The following is a 19,535-nucleotide window of genomic DNA, read 5'->3' as shown; positions in this document are numbered from 1 at the left end:
TTTTGAGAGCCATCCAGTACCAGGAGCTCTGGCTGACACATTTCAAAGATGATAAATCCAAACCTTTGAGGAAGAGCTTACTTGTAGCATTGTCACATAACATGATATGCTTTGGACTTTGCTGAACCTTAGTCCCATAGCCTATTTGTTTTGTGATTCTTGGGCTTTTTATGTTTTAAAATATAAAAGCTTTTATTTACCTGAGGGTTCTTAGCCTTCTTGCGATTATTGGATCAAAGAGTAATAAGTTCAAATAGTAATTAAAAGCTACTCTTTACCACAATGCATACAGTTTTACTAGAAAGATTCTGATGTCAGATATCAACTCATATCCCCCAGAGCATCTCTTGTACATTTACCAAAAGCCTAATACAACATTTTATGTCTATAATTATGGGTGTTTTCAGGCTTTTCATATACTGTTCCTTTCATCTTTTCTGCCTAACAGACTCCTCTAGACACCTTCCATTCTCTATTTTATTATCTATCTCATAGTATTAGAGTCATTTGTCCATATATCAGCCCCACATGACTATCTTGATCATTCCTCTGTTTTCAATTCTTACCATATTTCCTGGCACATAAATACCTTTGAATGGATAGATACAGTCTTATTTTCTAATACCAGGATTATAGACCAGGATAAAGGACACACTGCTCTGAAGTAAAATTATGTTCTGGAAAATTAAGCTTAAATCCACAATTTTAGCATCATAAAAACATCTGCTAATGTAATATGTGCTTGTTTTCTCTAGCACTTCGTGAGGCAGATGTGGACTGTTTGACTTTAGGACAATATATGCAGCCAACAAAGCGCCACCTTAAGGTACAGCTAACCTTGAATTGCCAAATGTTTATTGGTAATTTGAATTAAATCTTTATTGTCCATAGGTAAAATTAAGAAGCTGTCGGCTTTTTAATATAATGTTACATGTATACTCTCAAGTTTCAGTTTCCATTTTATCTGCTTAAGCAGCTACACTGTCAACTTATTTGCGCTCCCCAAAATTATATGGCCTAAGTTAACTTAGAAAAAAATTTTTTTAACTCGAGAATGTACATGGAACATTATACTAAAAAGCCAGCAGCTTCTTAATTTTAAAATTTAAAAGTTTTTTAAAAATTGGGAAATTGCATTTATACTCACTTGGTAATCTTGTGATTTGTTTTAGAATTATATGAGAGCCAGAGATAAAAAAGAAAAGGCAGGCTTACTATTTTTATATTCATTCAAGAAAGTGTCTTGAGTAGTGACTGTGTGCCAAACACAATGCTAAGCAGAAGATACAAGATGAATAAGACAGTCTTATCCTCAAGAATCTTATAGGAGGGACTAATTTTTGATTATACCTATCAGCCAAATAAAGGAATGATACAGATATGTAATCTGTAATCTCATTTTCTTTCTCTGTCCTTTGGAATAATTAATATAATACAAAGTTAAAGTTTTCTCTTTTCTCTCATATTCCCTCTAAGTGGGGTGGGGGTAGTGGGTAACCAGTGAGGAGGGAGAGTAAGAAATCTGGGGACACTTGGTTAAATTATGACATGAAAACCACACTGAATGCATGGGTATAGATTTTCTATTGAATCAAAATGATCTGCGACAATTCTGTAATCTATCAGAGTTAATTCTTTAAATCTAGGTTGAAGAATACATTACTCCTGAAAAATTCAAATACTGGGAAAAAGTAGGAAATGAACTTGGATTTCATTATACTGCAAGTGGCCCTCTGGTGCGTTCTTCATACAAAGCAGGTAGGTAAGTTAGACCACAGGGGATGGTTTTATGTAAACCATAACTTTCCACATTGCCATTTTAATAGCTGTGGTTGTCTTTTGTGGGGTAAAAGGGTTTTTCTGGAACATCCTTTAGGAGATTTGCTCCATAAGGGTCATATTAAGGAAGAATTTTCTCTTAAACCTGCTTTGTTCCTTAAAGAAAAAATCCTTCCCCCCACCCCACCACTTCCTTCAATAGCTCAGCTACCATGATGAAAGTAAAAGTAATCAATTTATTCTATATGTGGATTTCAATAATAGGTTATTCAGAAATGACAACGATCAGTGAGGCATATAACATGGTTTTCTGGAAAATGTGACAGTAATGTCACCTGTCTCACCAAACTCCCAATTTCAGATCAGTTAAAACCTTGAAAACTATCTATTTGATAGCGCTGCTGCTTGCATCAGTATATTTGTGTTTTTCCTTCCAGAAGCAACAGGAAAAAAAAGCTTAAGATTATTTTCCCTATAGAAATTTTTAGTGTCTTTACTAGCTATAATGCCTTTTTTCACCTTTGTGATTTTAGCTCTTGATTTGGTCAATAGTTTGAGCTGACTTATGAAAATAAAAGCCTTTTCCAAAAAAATAAAAAATAGTAATAGCCATCAAAAGGTCAATGAGAACATATCTAAAGATTGAATTTAATCTAAAAAAATGTTTATGATGTTTTCCCTGTCAAACTTAACAGTTAAAAACTTTGAAGACTATATAGCTAGTTATTTTTGGATAGTAATATAGTAATAATAAATAGTAATAGTAATATAGTAACAAACTATATTACTAATATAGTAATAAACTATATTAGTATTAATCTTTTAAATGACATTGGAGTCTAAATCAAAGATATGTTTAAAATAGGCATAAATTCTATTTACAAAAATTTATATGCAAGTATTGATAATATTCAGCGTGTTCTTATAAAGAAATTGAAGACATTTTAATGTATTAACAAGAGCTTATCTAAGTTACAAAACCTAAGAATTTGATTCTACACTGACAGGATGTGGGACTTTGGAAACCAATAACTACAAGTGATTCATTCTTCAAGTAGTCACTGGCAAGCTAAAACTATATGTAAAAGATAGGGGGAAAAAGATCTCTTGCTTCCCTTAGAGGAGAATAAGCTAAAGAGATTCCATCAGATGAATCTGCTCAAATGCAGCAAGTTATGTTTTATAAACATCATATCCAGGCTAATGTAGCAGAATTGCTCTCTGAAGTTAATTGTGTAAACAGCAATACTTTTGTCGGTAATAAGGAACAGATAGTACATGTAAAGTGGAATAAACGTATAGAAGCAAACCCGTTGATACAATAGAGTCACCCTTTGTAATATTGAGTTACTAGAAAGAATAGTAGAAACTGGAGTGATAAAAAAAAAAATTTTTTTTTAAGATTAGTGACTAATCATTATTATTGGAGAAAGGGCCAAAGATATAGGGGATGTGCGAGGTTAGAAAATTATTGCCATTGAGATTTGAGAAGAGAGAAATGCCAATAAATACAAAAGTCTTCTTTAAAGGGAAACACTAACGTATAATTATTCTGAAATTTAAAGTGATACTAAAGTATTTTCATTTTTCTTAAATAGGTGAATTTTTCCTGAAAAATCTAGTGGCTAAGAGAAAAACAAAAGCCCTCTAACATTTAACAAGACATTCAAGATCACAGGAATTTTTAAAATTTGATTCCAACTGATAACAGGTAGTGTCAGGATACCTACACTTCAGTGGATGAACCCCAATTTTTTATTTTAAGAAAAATGTCAATAAGCCATGCATATTTAATTATAGTAATTTATTTGTCTTTTACCATGTCTTCTATGTCCTGATTAAAAATTACTTCATATGATGTAATCATAAAACATCTTTATGAGTTTACTGTTAACAGTATAATTTAAAAATACATGAAAACTAATGTAATATTGACTGTCAACTCTAATTGAAAAATAAAAATTAAGAAAATACATTAAAAACTTCTAGACAATCTTTCAAGACTGTTACTTGTACATCATTGACACAATTCATTTCTGAAAAATGGCATACTGTGATGAATCAATCAGTCAACATAGTTTGAGGCTATGGTCAGTTTACTTATGATTAACATTTTTTTTCCATAATAGTAAAACATCATTGGAATAATTTAGAAAGACTTAAGAGTTGAAGTATGGATTTTTTTTTTTTACTTTGGTGCTACTACTTTAGACATGCAAAAAAGTTTTAACATTAGTTACTTGTTTAGAGCTTCTATTAAACTAAGACCTTGGTGTTGTCCAAGACTGGAAAATGCAACCTAAAAATAACAGTATTAACCTTTACTTTATAAGTTTGCTACATCTGCATGCACTCTCCCATTATATGATAGTAATGACCAGAGGAAGGAGTTTCTTTCATAAATACGAAAAACTGTTGACTCTGAATCTTGTTTTTCTAGTACATCTTAAAAAGGAAGTCTTTAGAAGGTTGAACTAGTGTTTTTCATAAAAATAATGCATAACTTTGAAAATTAATTACAATTTAACTCAGGGGAACCATTTATACTTTGACTCTCTTTAAAGATCCTAATAAATGTTGCTGTGTAAAATTAACCCTAATAACTTTAATCTCTGACCACCACCCTCCCTAAAATCTATTCTTTCATGGGAATAATAGATTAGACTCTGATTTTGTCACAATCTGGGTATTTTCTATTTCTGCACAGTGGAGGGGAATAGTAATGAAACATTTTAGTGAAGGAATCATTTTATCAAATGCAATTTTCATGGAATCCCAATGTAAAAAAAATGGCATTGTATTAATACAATGTATGTTAAAGTTTCAAATTGGTAACCATTATACATAAAAAAGTGACTGACAAACGAAAGCTATTTTGGTACAAATGTAAAATTGGTAGTCATGAATGACATTTGCAGTCTTATCAGCCTCAGCAGTCTACTTATTCCTTTTTGTTTGTTTGTTTGTTTTTTGAGGGTTTTTTTGGTTACACAGTAATAAGAAAAATCCTAATTGGTACAGCTAAATAGTAAACTATAAAAAATATTAAAACGTAAGACTCAAAACCATAAAACTTCTAGAAGAACACATAGGCAGTAAACTCTGATATTACTAACAGTAATTTCTTTTTGGATATATCTCCCTGGGCAAGGGAAACAAAAGAAAAAATAAAGAAATAAGACTACATCAAACTAAAAAGGTTTTGTACAGCAAAGGAAACCATCAACAAAACAAAAAAGACAACTGACTGATTGGGACAAGATATTCACTAATGATACATCTGATAAGAGATTGATATCTAAAATATATAAAGAACTCATACAACTCAACAACAAAAAAACAAACAATTAAAAAATGGGCAGATGACCTGAACAGATACTACTTCAAAGAGGAAATACAGATGGCTAATAGACATGAAAAGATGCTCAAGGTCACTTATCATCAGATAAATGCAAATTAAAACCACAATGAGATATCACCTCACACCTGTCAGAATGGCTGTCATAAATAAATCAAAAAACAAGTGTTGGTCAGGATGTGGAGAAAAGGGTACCCTCATACATTGTTGTTGGAATTGCAAATTGGTACAGCCGCTATGGAAAATAATATGGAGGTTTCTCAAAAAATTAAAAATGGATATATATACCTTTTGATCCAGCAATTGCACTTTTAGGTATTTATCCAAAGAAAACAATAATTCGTAAAGACCTGTGCACCCCAATATTCATGGCAGCACAATTTACAGTAGCCAAGATATGGAAGCAACCTAAATGCCCATCAAAGATAATTGGATAAAGAAATTATGGTTCATATATACAATGAAATATTACTCGGCTATTAAAAAAAGGAAATCCTACCATTTGCAATGACATAGATGGACCTAGAGGTTATTATGCTGAGTGAAATAAGAGAAATATAAATACCTTATGATTTCACTTATAAACAGAATCTAAGGAACAAAAAGAACAAACTAAACAAAAACAGACTCACAAATATAGTGGACAATTTGGTGACAGAGGGGAGTTGGGCTAGAAGAATGAGGTGAAGGGTTAAAGAAGTACAAATTAGTAGTTGATAGTTGGCATGGGGATGGGGAGCATGTCACAGGGAATGCAGTTAGTATTAATATGATGGCTAGGCGGAGGGCCAGGAGAGGGAGGGAGCAATTGAAGGGATTGTTTTATAAACCATATGTCTAATGTACTGTATACTTGAAGTTAATTAATTTAAAAAAATATTAAAACACCTCCTCTTGCAAACTCAGGATACTCTCCAGTTAAACTTAATTCAAAAACTTGAAAGAGGGATAGCAGGAACTGTTTGTTTCAAAGTGAAATCACAAAGTCTATCTGGATCTGTTATTCAGTCGCTTAGTGTTCCATTAACTGACCATGATACCATGACTAGAATATGTGGCCAAATAATTGGGTCTTGGTGGACATTTGAGTGTGGTAAATGTGCTGTAGAGGTATACTTCCTTTCACAACTGTACAAGAATGGACAGGCTTGAATTTCAAAACACCAAGGCAGAGCTTTGACCTTGCTAAACGATTATGAATTAAGAAGCACATTTAAATGTACAGACGCAGCAAGAGGTTCTTGATTGGACAGCAGAAATTAATGCATCTGTGGTCTCCAACATATGAAAATTTATGTGCCCATTTCAGTATGTCTGATTTTTGTCTTTCTGTAGCACAAATGGTATTTTTAAGAAAATGAAAGTGATAAATGCACATGGTTTTTAAGAAATCAGCTAGTATAGGGGTCCCTGACCCTTTTCCAACCACTGAATCAGCCAACCCTGAAACACATCTCCCATTTGGTGAGATAATAAATGACTTAATGAAACCGGTCTAAATAGTTTTACTTGGAGCTGAAAATACCTTTAAAGGTATTACATTAAGAAATATGAGCACTAGTGGCCATAGGCAGAAAAATGGGAACAACAACCCAAAGAAAGATTCAGAATGTGAGTAGAGCAAAATATCAGGAGTTACACCTAAGAGGGACATGTCATTCATTCCCCTGGAGACTCATTACAACTCAGAGGCTACACAACTTTAATATATTTATGTTAATAAAACATCATCTTGATGTATTTTACATTGGGCTTCCATGAAAATGTAATTTGACAATGATTCTTTTGCTAAAATTTGGGCCACCACATTTTAATTTCAAGAGCTCTTGTCTGATAGTCCTTTTTTTTTTTTTTCCAATAGCTTCCTGTACTTGTTTCTTAGCTACAATTTCTTCCATTTTTCTTTCTGAGGATAATCAGATTTTTGAACTTAGGGTTCCTCTGCATTGAGCATTGTCTCTGTTTCTTTTGTTGGTTTTGGTCTCTGCCTTTTGGTTTGAAGGGTTCTCAAATGTCTGGTGATCCTTGCTCTACATGCATACTAGGTGTTGAGCCACTCTAAAGCTGACTAGAAGCTGGGGTGGGAGAGCTATCTAATAGAGCTTTACTGCTTGGTAGGGGCAGGGGGTGGGGTGAGCTGGATTTTTCAATGAAGGACTCCCAAGTGTCATGATTATTTCTCTAAAGCCATTTAAGTAGTTTTTTTTGTTGTTGTTGTTTTGTTTTTTTTTAAATCTCAAGTCTCTTGCTTGAGGGTTATAAACTTGCCTGCCAGCTTTCTCAGAGCTAGATGAGTAAAAGCAAGTAGGATAGGGAAGTGTGGGTCTCTGTTCAGTGTGCAGGCTTTAATCTAGTTCCTTTGTTTCCTGTCTGGCATCTCACTAACACTCCCTAAGTCTGAAACTTTCTTATTCTATTCCTCCTGAAAATAAACCTCTATCATATGAGAGTAAAGGTTAGGGAAGGTTCTCTCTTGGTGTGAGAATGTAGAGACTCGGGTGCATCTGTTCCTTATGTAATCTTCCACCTAAGTCCCCTGTTTTCAGGCCCACATATCAGCTCCACCTTTTGTATCTGGTGCCTCCAGTTCTTGAGATCTAAGAGGCCTATTACCTACATCTAGAAGGCAGTTCTTTGTGTGGGCATTGAAGTTTTTGCTTGCGCTTCTTTGTAGTTACTTTGCCTCCCATTGCTTTCCACCTTTTAAAAATTGGTTGGCATCGCTCGCCCACTGGTGCCTCCTTTTCCTTTCTTTGTTCTTGTCTTTTTATGCTTTCTTATTCTTTTGCTGCCATTCTAGTAAGGTTTCAGGAGATAATGAAAATGGGACGAGTGTTTAATTCAACACTTACAACCAAAAGTCCAGTCTTTTGATCTGCTGACTTTGCTTTAGGGCAAATAGGCAGCTGGAGTAAACTTCACCTTTGTGCCATTACTGCATTTTGTTTTTATCTTTCATGGCTATTTTCATATTTGGTCAGTGATTTCTGTATGTCTTAGCTTCTCTAGAAGATTGCTCTCATTCATCTATGTCCTCTGTTTCTTAGCACCTCACAGCATCTACCTTATAGTGGGTACACAGACACCTAGTTTGAAACATTTTAAATAGGGTTACCTGAATGTGAGTATAAATGAGCTACCTAGACAACTAGATCTTAATTTCACTAGCTCATCTTGCCAAACCCTACCCTCTTTCCCATTCCCAGCCTCCTGTTGAAACTCAGATCCCTTTCTAGTAAGTAGTTGGGAGTACCCAGGAAGGTGAAGGAACGGACTCACATCCTTCTCAGCTGCTGCCCTATCCATCTTCTGATTCTTTCACTGGAATGTTATTCCACTCTGCTTAAGGCCACACTCACTCTTAGTATCTCTAAAATTAGGATGCTTTTGACTTCAAGAAAAGTTCCTATTAAACTGCTGTGACCTTGAGCAAGTTACTAATCTTTCCAGCCTTCTGCCTTTCATCTGAAGGGCAGATGAAGGAATTATCCCAAAGGAATTATGTAAGGAATAATGAGAAAATGTACCTAAAGGGCTTAGTGTAGTGCCTGCTCTGTAATGCTGTGTTAATTACTGTACTCAGTGGTTTCAGAAACTACACATGGCTTTGGTTCAGTGTGACCAGCTTGTTAATTTAGGTGTCTAACAGGAGTGCTCATCATCTCCTGGCCAGCCACTGTGCCATTAAAATATTTGTGTAAACATTCATCTCATGTAATCCTTATAACAATTTTTTGAGTTAGAAATGAATTACTCTTTTATAGATGGTGAAATTTAGCCAAGATATCACATGCTAGTAGAATGCATTCAAGATATAAAGCTGGAAGTCTTAAGTGGAATAACAGATAATTTTGGAGAGCACATTGTTAGAGATTTTAGTTTTTTATATACCCTTCTATAGCTATTTGAATTTTTTTTTTTTACCATTTCCATGTATTATTTTAATTATTAGCTAATAACCTCACCAATATACATTGGGCCCACCAAAAAATACTAGCTAATAAAAATAGAAACAGTGTACCAATTTTAAAAAATGGTCTTTTAAAGTTCTTAGTAGGGAAAGAGAAGGCTAACCATATTCTTGCAACTTTTCACATAACAGTCTCAGATTGCTGTGTTCTCTCTCTAGTTACTGGTTTTTTTTTTCCTTCCCATCACAAACATCAAATATACATGGTTCCATGAGCCATCTTTTGCCCATTTTCCTCCACTTACTAATTCTCCTAGCTTTGAATCAATAACTGTATTTTACATATGATTATCAATCATAGGCATTGAACAATGCCGCAACTAAAAACCAGTGCCTAATTCTAACTGCGTTAGCAAGACATTCTGGGGTTATAATACCTTTGCTAGAATATAAAGTTATCAAGCAGAACACAAGAATATTTTTAAGCAGAAATGTAAAGTTAATTCTAATTAATAAACTCATCCTTACTTCCAGATTTTATGAGTAAGGAATCATGTTATGTTCCAACACTATGATGTTTGTCTCCTTCAAGGGTCTGCAAACTTTTTCTTGAAGTGTCAGACAGCAAATATTTTAGGCTTTTCAGGCCAAAGGGAAAAATTGGGGACTTCTGTAACCATTTAAAATGTAATCATGTAAAACTGTAAAAACCATTCTTAGCTCACAGGCAGCTGGCCAGACTTGGCCCCTGAGCTATAGCTGGCTGGTATCTGGTCTATTTCCTAATTTCCCTTTCTTGCATCATTTGAAAGTATAAAATAATGCCCTTTTCTCAAAAAAGGAGTGATTTTTTTCCCCTGCCTAATGTCAGATTGTCATGACTCATTAGTTACTTGCACTATGATAAAAAATACATCCACACAATTGTTGATGCAGAATATTTTATTAATGTATTTGATATTTGTACAGATGTCTCTGTTCTCATCTTCTATTTGTCTGTGTTCTTATTGAACTGCATTAATTCTTTAAGGATAGGGCCTGTATCTATGTACTTACTCAGTTTACACACTCTCAGTACAGTATAAGCAGCAAATAGGCATCTGACATATTTCAATAAAAATAAAATAGAAAACAATCAAATATAAGTCAATAAGAGACATAAGAAAAAAACAGATGGAAATACGTACAAAAATTCTTATTTTAGAATTATGCTATGCGTAACTCATAAAATCTGTGTCTTTAAGTCTATACATGAGCTTATATTGGTTTTCTTTAAAAAAGAGGGGAAATTGCAATGAATAACAGAAATAAGAATGCAAAGTCAACGTCACCAATATTTTTGGCTCTTGAACTAAAAAAAAATAATGATCAGTAAGGAAAATGAAAAGTGAAGAAGAATGGAATAGACCATATTATTGATTTTTCTATTTAGCTAAAAAAGGAATTGCCTTTTACTCTTATCTGGACTGATTGGAAATAGTAGTGATGACTTTTTTGGGCCAAAACACCAATGAACCAGCTCATTAAAACAAAAAGGTTACTTCTAACATGGAAACATAGGAAACATAAGCATTAAAAAAACAAAAACAAAAACAGGAAAAGCACAAAAGGCCCTATTTTGTCTACTGTATCCTCCTCCTAAGTTCATAAAGACAAGAAATGGCTTGGAAAACACCTTACCCAATTAAGCCAGAAACCTCTTCTAAGTGACAATCTCTGAAAGGTTAACAGGGTTAGCCTTTTATGGTTTAGAATACATATTTAATGACAAGTAAATAAACTGATGATCAGAAAACCTGAAGAGTACCTTTCCCTTTACAATGTGATATTAAAGTGCTGCCTAGGAATATTTAATAAGTAAAAAGTGTTTTAAGTTTAATTTGTTTTACAAAAATCGACACCATTAAAACCAACATGATTACTTGCCACTCATCCAATCACTGATATAACAATATTATAAAAATGTGTAAAAAATATTCTAGATTTATAATTACCAGATATGCTGATTCTCATACAGCTAGTATGAACTGATTAAAAAATAGTTTTGTTTCCTTAAAAACACTTGGTTCATTTACCACTAAATATCAGAAAGATATTTTCTATCCTGAAGTACTAAAAAAATTACAAGTAAAGATTGGTAAGGTCTATACTTTGGGTTTCTTGTTAGGTGGATCCTGAAGACTAAATTTTGGAATGTCACTAGAAGGAGCATATGGAATTCTCTTTGAAGACACCTTTTTGCCAATTGTTTCGATCTAGGGGGAAAAAAAAGATTTTAGAAAGAAAGATATTAACAATTATAACACATAAATGTAAAACCTCTATAATGAAGTGTAATGGGGGGAACCTATATTAATTTTCTTTTTAAAAGAAGAAAATGTTTCTTAAATTGTCTGACTTACTGTGAAAGATCTTTGCTTCCTTTCCTATTTTTTAAGTTTCTAGAGTCAATGTCCATTCCAGTTTTCATATTCATATCTAGATACTCTCACCCCTGCCAATCCCTAGATCAGACCCTCTTAGAGAATCATATGCCGCTATTGTTTTAGAAGCATATATGAAAGCAATTGAGACTATCTTCCCGTTAATTCATATTCTCTCTCATACTCTATTCTCATGTCCATTTCCCTTATTCTAAAAAACTTTCATAAGCTGTAATAGCATAGTTTTTAGGAGTACAGGCTTCAAAGAATGAAAGACCCCAGTTGGAACCCTGAATGGTAATTGCTAAGTTACTTAAACTCTGTAGGTCTTTTTTTCTTATTTGTAAATGATATTACTTCCACCTGCCTCAAAGCGTTGTGGTAATGATTAAATTAAAGCATTCAACACAGTGTTTGGGATACAAGTCAGCCTTCAATAAATAAAATAAATGTTATTTTGCATGTTACATTTTAAACTTTTCCCCATAGATCCCAAATCATCGATCTTATCTTTAGACACTGCTTCTTTAATAGCCATAAGTGTATCTCTTCTCTACAAAGATAAATATACTACACAATTTTCATAAATGTCTTTTGAATTAAAAATATTTAATTTTGACTCGTACCACGAAGGATTTCTGCTTTGTATTAATCAACTGTCTTATTTAGTGACCTGTAAATTCTCTTTATTTAGTGACTCTATTCCTATTTTTTTAATTTTCACTAGGAAAAGTTAACCTATAAGAACTCAAACTCATTTTAAATATACACCTCTTTACCTATCTTCTCCCTTAGGTGAATAAAACAGGAATGAGAGAAAATTTGTCTATGCCTTGCAAAAATCATCTTTAAAAAAGAACATTGCTGAGTTGTAATGACTGGGAATAGTCAAGTTGTTATTCACTAAGAAGGGATGGAATAAAAGAATCCCCAAAGTCCTTGATGGAGTGTTAATAGACAAGGATGCCATTTGATTCCTCCTGCAACTGACTCATGAATGAGAATACAGTCACTGAATTCTAAACAAGAAAGATCTTCAATGAGTCGGTTACAGATTATGAGAACCCAGATCAGATATTTTGAATAGCAGATGAGGCCTCATCAGTACCTCTAAGACAGCTGGTGCTGAGCAGATGCACACAGCTCTAAAAACTGTCCCTCTCTGCTCTACTAAGAAACTATGCTGATAGCAATCTCCTGGCATATTTCCTTATCCTCCCTGACCTACCCCTGAGCCACCCACACCCATACTCACTGCTATGAAACAGATGCAACATGTAAATGTATAATTCTGCAGGTTTTTGTTGATTTTCTAAGCATTCCATAATTCATAGACAAACTCTGAATGAGAAGAGGGCCAGTACCACTGAAGCTCCCATACTTTTTCTTCAGACCTCTCATATCTAAGACAGTCCATGATCATGATTACCTGGAAGCCAATGGTTTGTAGTTCATTGTGGAGCCCATCCAGGACACGTCGTCCATCAAAAATAAAGGCTGGCTTCAGCATTTTTTTGTGAATATGTTCATAATCTAATTCCTATAAAGAAAGTACCAAAGGAATAATTAGTACCAAAAGGAATAATGAGCACATATTCAACCCCAACTATCACTAGAAAACCTCTAAAATTTTCCTTAATACCATTTCTGTCACCTCACCTTAAACATGTCCCACTCAGTGCAAATAACAACAGCATGGGCACCATCACATGCTTCATATGGATCCTTAGAAATGGTCACGAGTCGGGACACTATAACAACAGCAGCAACAAAAAATTGGCAATAGGAAAAGAGTTGTTTGAAACTATGTATTTTAAGACTAGGATTGCCAGAGGAGTTGAGAGTTTGAAAGAGATGGAATGGTCTGGTTGAAGTGTGAGTGAGGGTAATAATGTGGGGCCTGCAGCACCCCCAACCTTGCCCTGAAAGCATCTCCTTGGAAGGTCCGGGGCTTCTTAGAATATGCAGAAAAACTTATCAGAGTAACTTCATCACTTTAAATTAAAGCTGACAAAACAATATCTAAGAGTTTAATTTTAGAGAAATGAGGTCAAAAGAAGGGTCTGCCAATGATATAAATGATAAAAACTGAATAAAGAAAGGTTTTTGGATAACAAACAAGTTTTGGGGCCTATATTCATGAGATTCAAAGCCTTACCTTGGTCATCCTCTGAAACTCCTGGATGAGAAAGATCCACAACTATTTGTTCCCTTGGTACTTTTGGATCATATATATGGAGGTGTGCACCTTCATCCATCAAATATTTGCTAATATATATACTAGAAGATTCTCTGAGGAAAAAAAATCAGTATTGCTAAGCTTTTTAAATGGCATATATTCTAATACCCTTAGGGTTTAATATTCAGGGAAGATTCTATTTCCTGTGAGGATATAGATGTTCACTTCATTTTTATTGTTTACATTATATATATATATATATATATATATATATATATATATACAGGTATTTCACATACTCATCCACCATCAAACAGAATAAGACAAGAAGTTAACACTCTGAACAAGGTTGAAATATTTTAAAGAATTGATACCTCGTATCACCGGTGTCCTTTTTGAATGCAAACCCCAAAATAGCTATCTTCTTATCAGTCACTGTATTAAAAAGACTGTCAATAATCCGGGAAGCAAACCTTCTTCTCTGGTAGTCATTTATATCTATCACCTGAAATTACATGTACAATTATGCCATGATTAATTAAAAGAGGTACAGCTTGTGCCATACATTGCTCAGAGTTTTACAGCATATACTACTGTATGAATCCAAGCCTTATAAATTAACAGGAGGCAAAGATTAACCAACCTCTTTAATATCTGCAGATTGAAAAATAAATTACCCCCACCTTAAAGGTATACTAAAAATTTTATTTTTCATATGGCTTCTCTTTCCAGGTATCAGTCTGGGATGGACGCAAAGATAGGGAATGCAGCTAAGTTTCAACCCCATTTGAGAGTCAACTATGAGGATAGCCTAAATAAGGCAAGAGAAAACAGTGTTCTCCTTAGTCAGCTTCTGCAGACTCTGTGGAATCAAGGCTATAAGCAATCAAATTCCAAAGTACTCCCTCATATGCTTACCCTCACTCTCATCAAAATTGAGTGCGAATAGAAAGTGGACAAAGAACAGTCAAACAGCTGCCTTTGGATGAAGCATAACAGCATGAACACTTGGCAATTTTTAACTAAATGTTTTAAGTAAAAGTCTCTGATCACCTATCTATTATTCTCCTAAGAGTTTATAAACAAGATTTCATACTGGTGACCAGATAAACATAAGGAAAGAGGCTGTTTTTACGTTTTTGGTTTTTTTTTTAAGTCTCTAAGCTTCTAGAGGGTGTTTCAAATCCTGGGAACTTGGGAAATAAGCCCAAAATGTTGGAAAATCAAGGTTTTATCTTCATTTTCCCCACGAAGGACAGTAAGATAAAGCCATCATGATGGGCTGAGTGAAACAAACTTAAAAGTATACATTTCCATTTTTAAAAAGTGCATTTCCTTACAATCCCACTCACTGCTGACATCTGAAAAACTATAAACGTAGGGGGGAAATATTTGGGAAAGGTATATATACTGGCTGCTATCTTGGAGAAATTACTTAATGTCTCTAAGTTTCAACTTTCTCATCACAAATGGGAGATGATGTTAGTAATGAGAACTAAAATGAGCACTAAGAGTGCCTGGCACAGAGTAAGTACTCATAAATGTCAACTCTATTTCCAATTTTGGAAAGATTTTTTAATTTTAGCTCTGTGAATCTCAAAGGGACAAGACAAATGTCAGAACATGCAAACCACTGGCAGTCATTATAATACAGGTTCTTCCATTATTTTGATTTTATGCCATTCAAGGTAGAGAATTATAACTTAGAGTAAGTTCTTGCTTTACTCTGGGAACAAATTTAGTTATAAAATTAGAAAAAATACTGCTTTATTAGAAACGTCCATTACAATTGATTAGCAAAGAAGATAAAAACACATAAGCCCAATAAATAAACCTAAAATAAAAAATTGAATATAATAATAGTTGAATTCCTAGAATAAATATATCCTATCAAAAAACATTTCACAAAGGGTAATATATTTTAATTAGAAGTTAATCATAAATTGTTGACTATAAAGATTAATACCTGCTGCCAATAATGAGCTACTTCAGGTAGATTCAGAGCCTCACAGAGATAAACCAAATTCAGAACATCTTTTTGAAAGCAGCTCCCACCAAAACCTAAAAAAAGAAAAAAAATGACAATATTTTCATGTAATAACCACACAACTGAGTAATGTGACAAATTTCCATCACACTAAAGCAGAGGGCATATGCTAGGATTTTTAATACTGAAATTTGGATACTGGAAAATCAGTGGGTTTATAAATTGTGTGAAATTTGCAAGCAAATAATAAATTGTATAAATAAATTCCAAATAATTTTCTAGCTAAAAGTTTATTATGGCTGTAGTTTTCTACTTTTTTCTTCATTCATCTGGTATCATTGCCCCATATATCTAACTCGAGCATAGTGCTGACAAATTTTTATGAACCGGATAGTAAATATTTTAATTTTTGTGAGTCATACAGTCTCTGGCACAACTCTTCAACTCTGCCTTTATAGCTCAAAAATAATCACAGACAACATATAATCAAATAGGCATGGCTATGTTTCAATAAGACATTACTTGCAAAAATGAGCTGTGAGCCAGATTTGCCCACCCCGTTCTAATGCAATACAGTATACAGTGAGGGTTGGCATGAGCTCTGGAATCAGAAACACCTCGCCATTCATTAGTTTTATTACTGTGAGCAAGTTGCAAAATTTTCCCTGATCCTCAGTCATCTCTATAAAGGAAATACCAGCACCTTCATAACAGGTTATAAGGACTAATAATGAGATAATATAAAGTGCTGGTTCAGAACTTAGTGCATAATTTGCCTTTAGTAAATAGCAGCTATTTTTATTAAATGATAGCTAGAAGAAAATATCAAAAAGAGAAAAAGCCAAAGAAACCAGTACTAGGAAATGGCATAAGGCCCTAGAAATATAGGAAGGGCTGCCTATGGCCCAATCTGTAAAAGGCTCTATTTACTTTTATATCAACCTTATTGACATATATTAAAAACAGTCAGATTTCATTATACCTGGTAGTTATGTTCTACATAATTGCCACAAACACTGAATTAGCAAATACTGAAGCACTGCCCGTAGGTGAAATTCAGTGTTAAATTCCTGTGAGTTTCTGGTCACATTTTTATCAACCAATCAGTACGTAAAATTGGTTTGTGTGTCTCTGTTTAAAGATACCTTATTTAATATGTATTGTTGATTCATTAACATTGGCCAGGAGTTCAATGAAGCTTATCTAACCATATATATTTTCTCCCTGAGGCACATCACAGCTTTCTGGCACTTCAGGACACTCGACAGCACTTCATCAATATACTTGGGAGCCATTTTAAACAGTGAAATAACCAACAAAAAGCACAAAAATGCAAAAAACTTGGCACTTCATACACCACAAAAAGAGCGCATTTTTGCAGTATGAAAGTTGAAAGAAGGCAAGAGCATTGTCTTGTTTAACTTCAGCTGGGAATGTATGTATCAGGTGACTCAAATATTTTACTGCTCTGTTTATGTCTGCAAATGACCAAAAAAGGATCACGAATATTGATTTTGGGGTTACAAATAAATTTTAGTGAGTAAACTAATTCACAAATACAGAATCTACACATAATGAAGATCAACTGTATTTCACCAAGGCCACATTTCCAAAAGTACATTAGTAGGAAAAGCAAATGATAGCGAATTTTTTACTACCTGCTTTGATAAGGCATTACTTGAGTTATTTACTATGCGGTCTCCCAAACTTATTCTTCCTAAATGTTCTTACCAAATACTAATATATTCCTCCTAAAACACTGAACTAAGTTTATCTGACTAATCAGTCAGTAATTATTAAATAATGTAAGTAACTGTTGCCTCATTAAAAAGTCCCTGATAGGCTGAAGGCTATACATAAAATGGAATAATTACTTTAAGGGCATTAAGTTAAACAAACACTTCCTTAAATTTAGAGACCTAGCTAAATGAACTTTATAGACCAAATATTTTCATTTTACCAACACTGGCTTTCAGAAATTTGTTTCCAATTCTCTGGTCCATTCCAATGGCTGTCGCCACCTCTTCCACATCAGCTCCTGTTGCTTCACAGAGTGCACTTATAGAGTTAATGCTGCTGATTCTCTGGGCAAGAAAAGCATTTGCTGCCTTAAAAAATTTTTAAAAAAGTATAATGAGCTAAAACGGCAATTTTATACATCTGGATTATATTTCATTCAGTTGATGCAAATTACTGAGGGAGATATAAAAGTTACTGATGGGCTCAATTTGAGAAGGCAATGGATGGGCTGGTAAGGAAAAATATTTTATTTAGAAAAGATGATTAAGAAAGATGATAAAAAAAGGGAATGATTTTAAATATCACTATTTTAATGTACTTCCATTTTATCTTATTTTATTAAAATTTTAGAATTTTCCAGAATATTTTATACATTGATATTGGATCCCCCAGTGAAAATTATTTCATAATGGATAAGAATATTAGCTTCAGAAGCATTCCTTTTATTAATATTAAGAAAGTAGCTATGTAACTTATCAGGTTTAAGAAAATAAGTCCTTTCATTTAAATTTAATGGAGAATTGAATGCTATGTACCAACCAGTTTGGAAAGTTCTGAAGACCAAGTGTTGGTAGTGAGGATCTTTTCTTTGGGAACCCAATGCTCATATACAGCACACAGTGCCTGCACAGCAATCTGGCCTTCTGGGGTTTCGTCCCCTCCAATCAGTACTCTGTCTGGGTTCTTTAGATCCTTGATGGCCGTTCCTTCAGCCAAGAACTCAGGGTTGGACAGCACCTAAAATCCCAATGCAAAGAAAGTTTTGTTCTGTTTTGTTTTGTTTTTAGGCGAGGCAACCCTTAGTTGACCTTGTCAACTTACAATCTCTTAATTTTTCTATTTTTTACAGCTATAGCACCTGGTCTTCCTATGTGGTCTCCCATCCAACTACTAACCAGGCCCGACCCTGCTTAGCTTCTGAGATCAGATGGGATCGGGCTTATTCAGGGTAGCATGGCCGTAGATGCAAGGAAAGTTTTAAGCTAAATTAATTATGGACAACTTTAAGGCATCAATATTTACATATGAAAAACCAGATTCTAATGTTTCCTTTTTTCATACCTGTAAATTCAAGTTGGGTTTTGTATTTGCATCAAATATTTGACGAATACTTTCTGCTGCCCTCACAGGAACTGTGCTTTTCTCAGTCACAATTTTGTACCCATGTGAGTTTTGCACAATGCGTCTAGCACAAGCTTCAATGTATTTTAGATCTGCTGCGCGGCCTTTACCCATTCCATAGGTTTTGGTTGGAGTGTTCACCTGGTGAAAGTATATGGTATTAAAAACATTATCGGTGAGATGCTCAGTGATTTCAAGGTAGGCCTAAGATCACTAATTAGCTAGCCAAGTGGAAAGTTAACTACAATCAGTACCCCTGACTTTAACCCTCTATTAGTTCCTCAAAAATTATACATTTTATAAATATAATCACCAGAAGAAATAGGTTGAAGCATCTGGAGAACTCATTCAATAAATGTTTGCTGAAAAGCTAACATACATGGTCAGATACCAAGGCAGTCAGGTTATAAGCCAAGCCCTAAGTATATAAAGATGAATGAGACAGTTCTCCTAAAGGAGTTCATAATCTGAAATGAAATGTAAATTTTCTCTTCTTTCTTCTCTCTATTTTATGTAGTATATTATCATGTTCTTTAAAACTAAACTTTAAACTCCTTTTTTACTTTCCACTTTTATAGACTTACATCAATAGCTTAAAAAATATTTACAATATCATTCACAAATGCTTTCTTGGCTCATAAAAGCTACAAATCATCTAGCACCTTCAGGACACAGAATACTATGTAGTCAAAGACTAGCAAATAAAAGAAAAATAAATCATGAGACCAGAGTCTAGGCATTTAGTTTTGGCTTAGCTA

At 33.9% G+C, this 19,535-nt stretch overlaps 2 protein-coding genes and 1 pseudogene across 5 annotated transcripts in view; 1 reads left to right on the top strand and 2 right to left on the bottom strand.

The window, feature by feature from the left end:
• Positions 1 to 14,773, top strand: part of LIAS (lipoic acid synthetase) — a 26,199-nt gene extending 11,426 nt beyond the window's left edge. Inside the window, exons 9-11 of one of the 3 annotated variants that reach the window (XM_016119973.2) lie at positions 756 to 826; positions 1,647 to 1,758; positions 14,382 to 14,773. In XM_016119973.2, coding sequence (XP_015975459.1) covers positions 756 to 826; positions 1,647 to 1,758; positions 14,382 to 14,410 — 212 coding nt within the window. In that variant the 3' untranslated portion in view covers positions 14,411 to 14,773. Of the gene's footprint in view, positions 1 to 755; positions 827 to 1,646; positions 1,763 to 3,377; positions 4,879 to 14,381 lie in introns of those variants that run through there. The other 2 variants (XM_016119974.2, XM_016119972.2) reach the window with 2 other exon arrangements.
• UGDH (UDP-glucose 6-dehydrogenase) overlaps positions 9,972 to 19,535 on the bottom strand; it is a 23,947-nt gene continuing 14,383 nt past the window's right edge. Inside the window, exons 4-12 of one of the 2 annotated variants that reach the window (XM_036228037.1) lie at positions 18,718 to 18,918; positions 18,196 to 18,393; positions 17,597 to 17,720; positions 15,616 to 15,710; positions 14,024 to 14,154; positions 13,629 to 13,762; positions 13,130 to 13,221; positions 12,900 to 13,010; positions 9,972 to 11,302 (exon numbers count right to left, since the gene is read on the bottom strand). In XM_036228037.1, the coding sequence (XP_036083930.1) occupies positions 11,192 to 11,302; positions 12,900 to 13,010; positions 13,130 to 13,221; positions 13,629 to 13,762; positions 14,024 to 14,154; positions 15,616 to 15,710; positions 17,597 to 17,720; positions 18,196 to 18,393; positions 18,718 to 18,918 (1,197 nt within the window). In that variant the 3' untranslated portion in view covers positions 9,972 to 11,191. Of the gene's footprint in view, positions 11,303 to 12,899; positions 13,011 to 13,129; positions 13,222 to 13,628; positions 13,763 to 14,023; positions 14,155 to 15,615; positions 15,711 to 17,596; positions 17,745 to 18,195; positions 18,394 to 18,717; positions 18,919 to 19,535 lie in introns of both variants that reach the window. The other variant, XM_016119970.2, reaches the window with a different exon arrangement.
• Positions 18,503 to 18,621, bottom strand: LOC118608786 (annotated as a pseudogene).

This window comes from Rousettus aegyptiacus, unplaced genomic scaffold (assembly GCF_014176215.1).
Source record: "Rousettus aegyptiacus isolate mRouAeg1 unplaced genomic scaffold, mRouAeg1.p scaffold_m13_p_10, whole genome shotgun sequence".
Taxonomy (NCBI): domain Eukaryota; kingdom Metazoa; phylum Chordata; class Mammalia; order Chiroptera; family Pteropodidae; genus Rousettus; species Rousettus aegyptiacus.
This window is presented reverse-complemented; position numbering and strand designations above follow the sequence as displayed.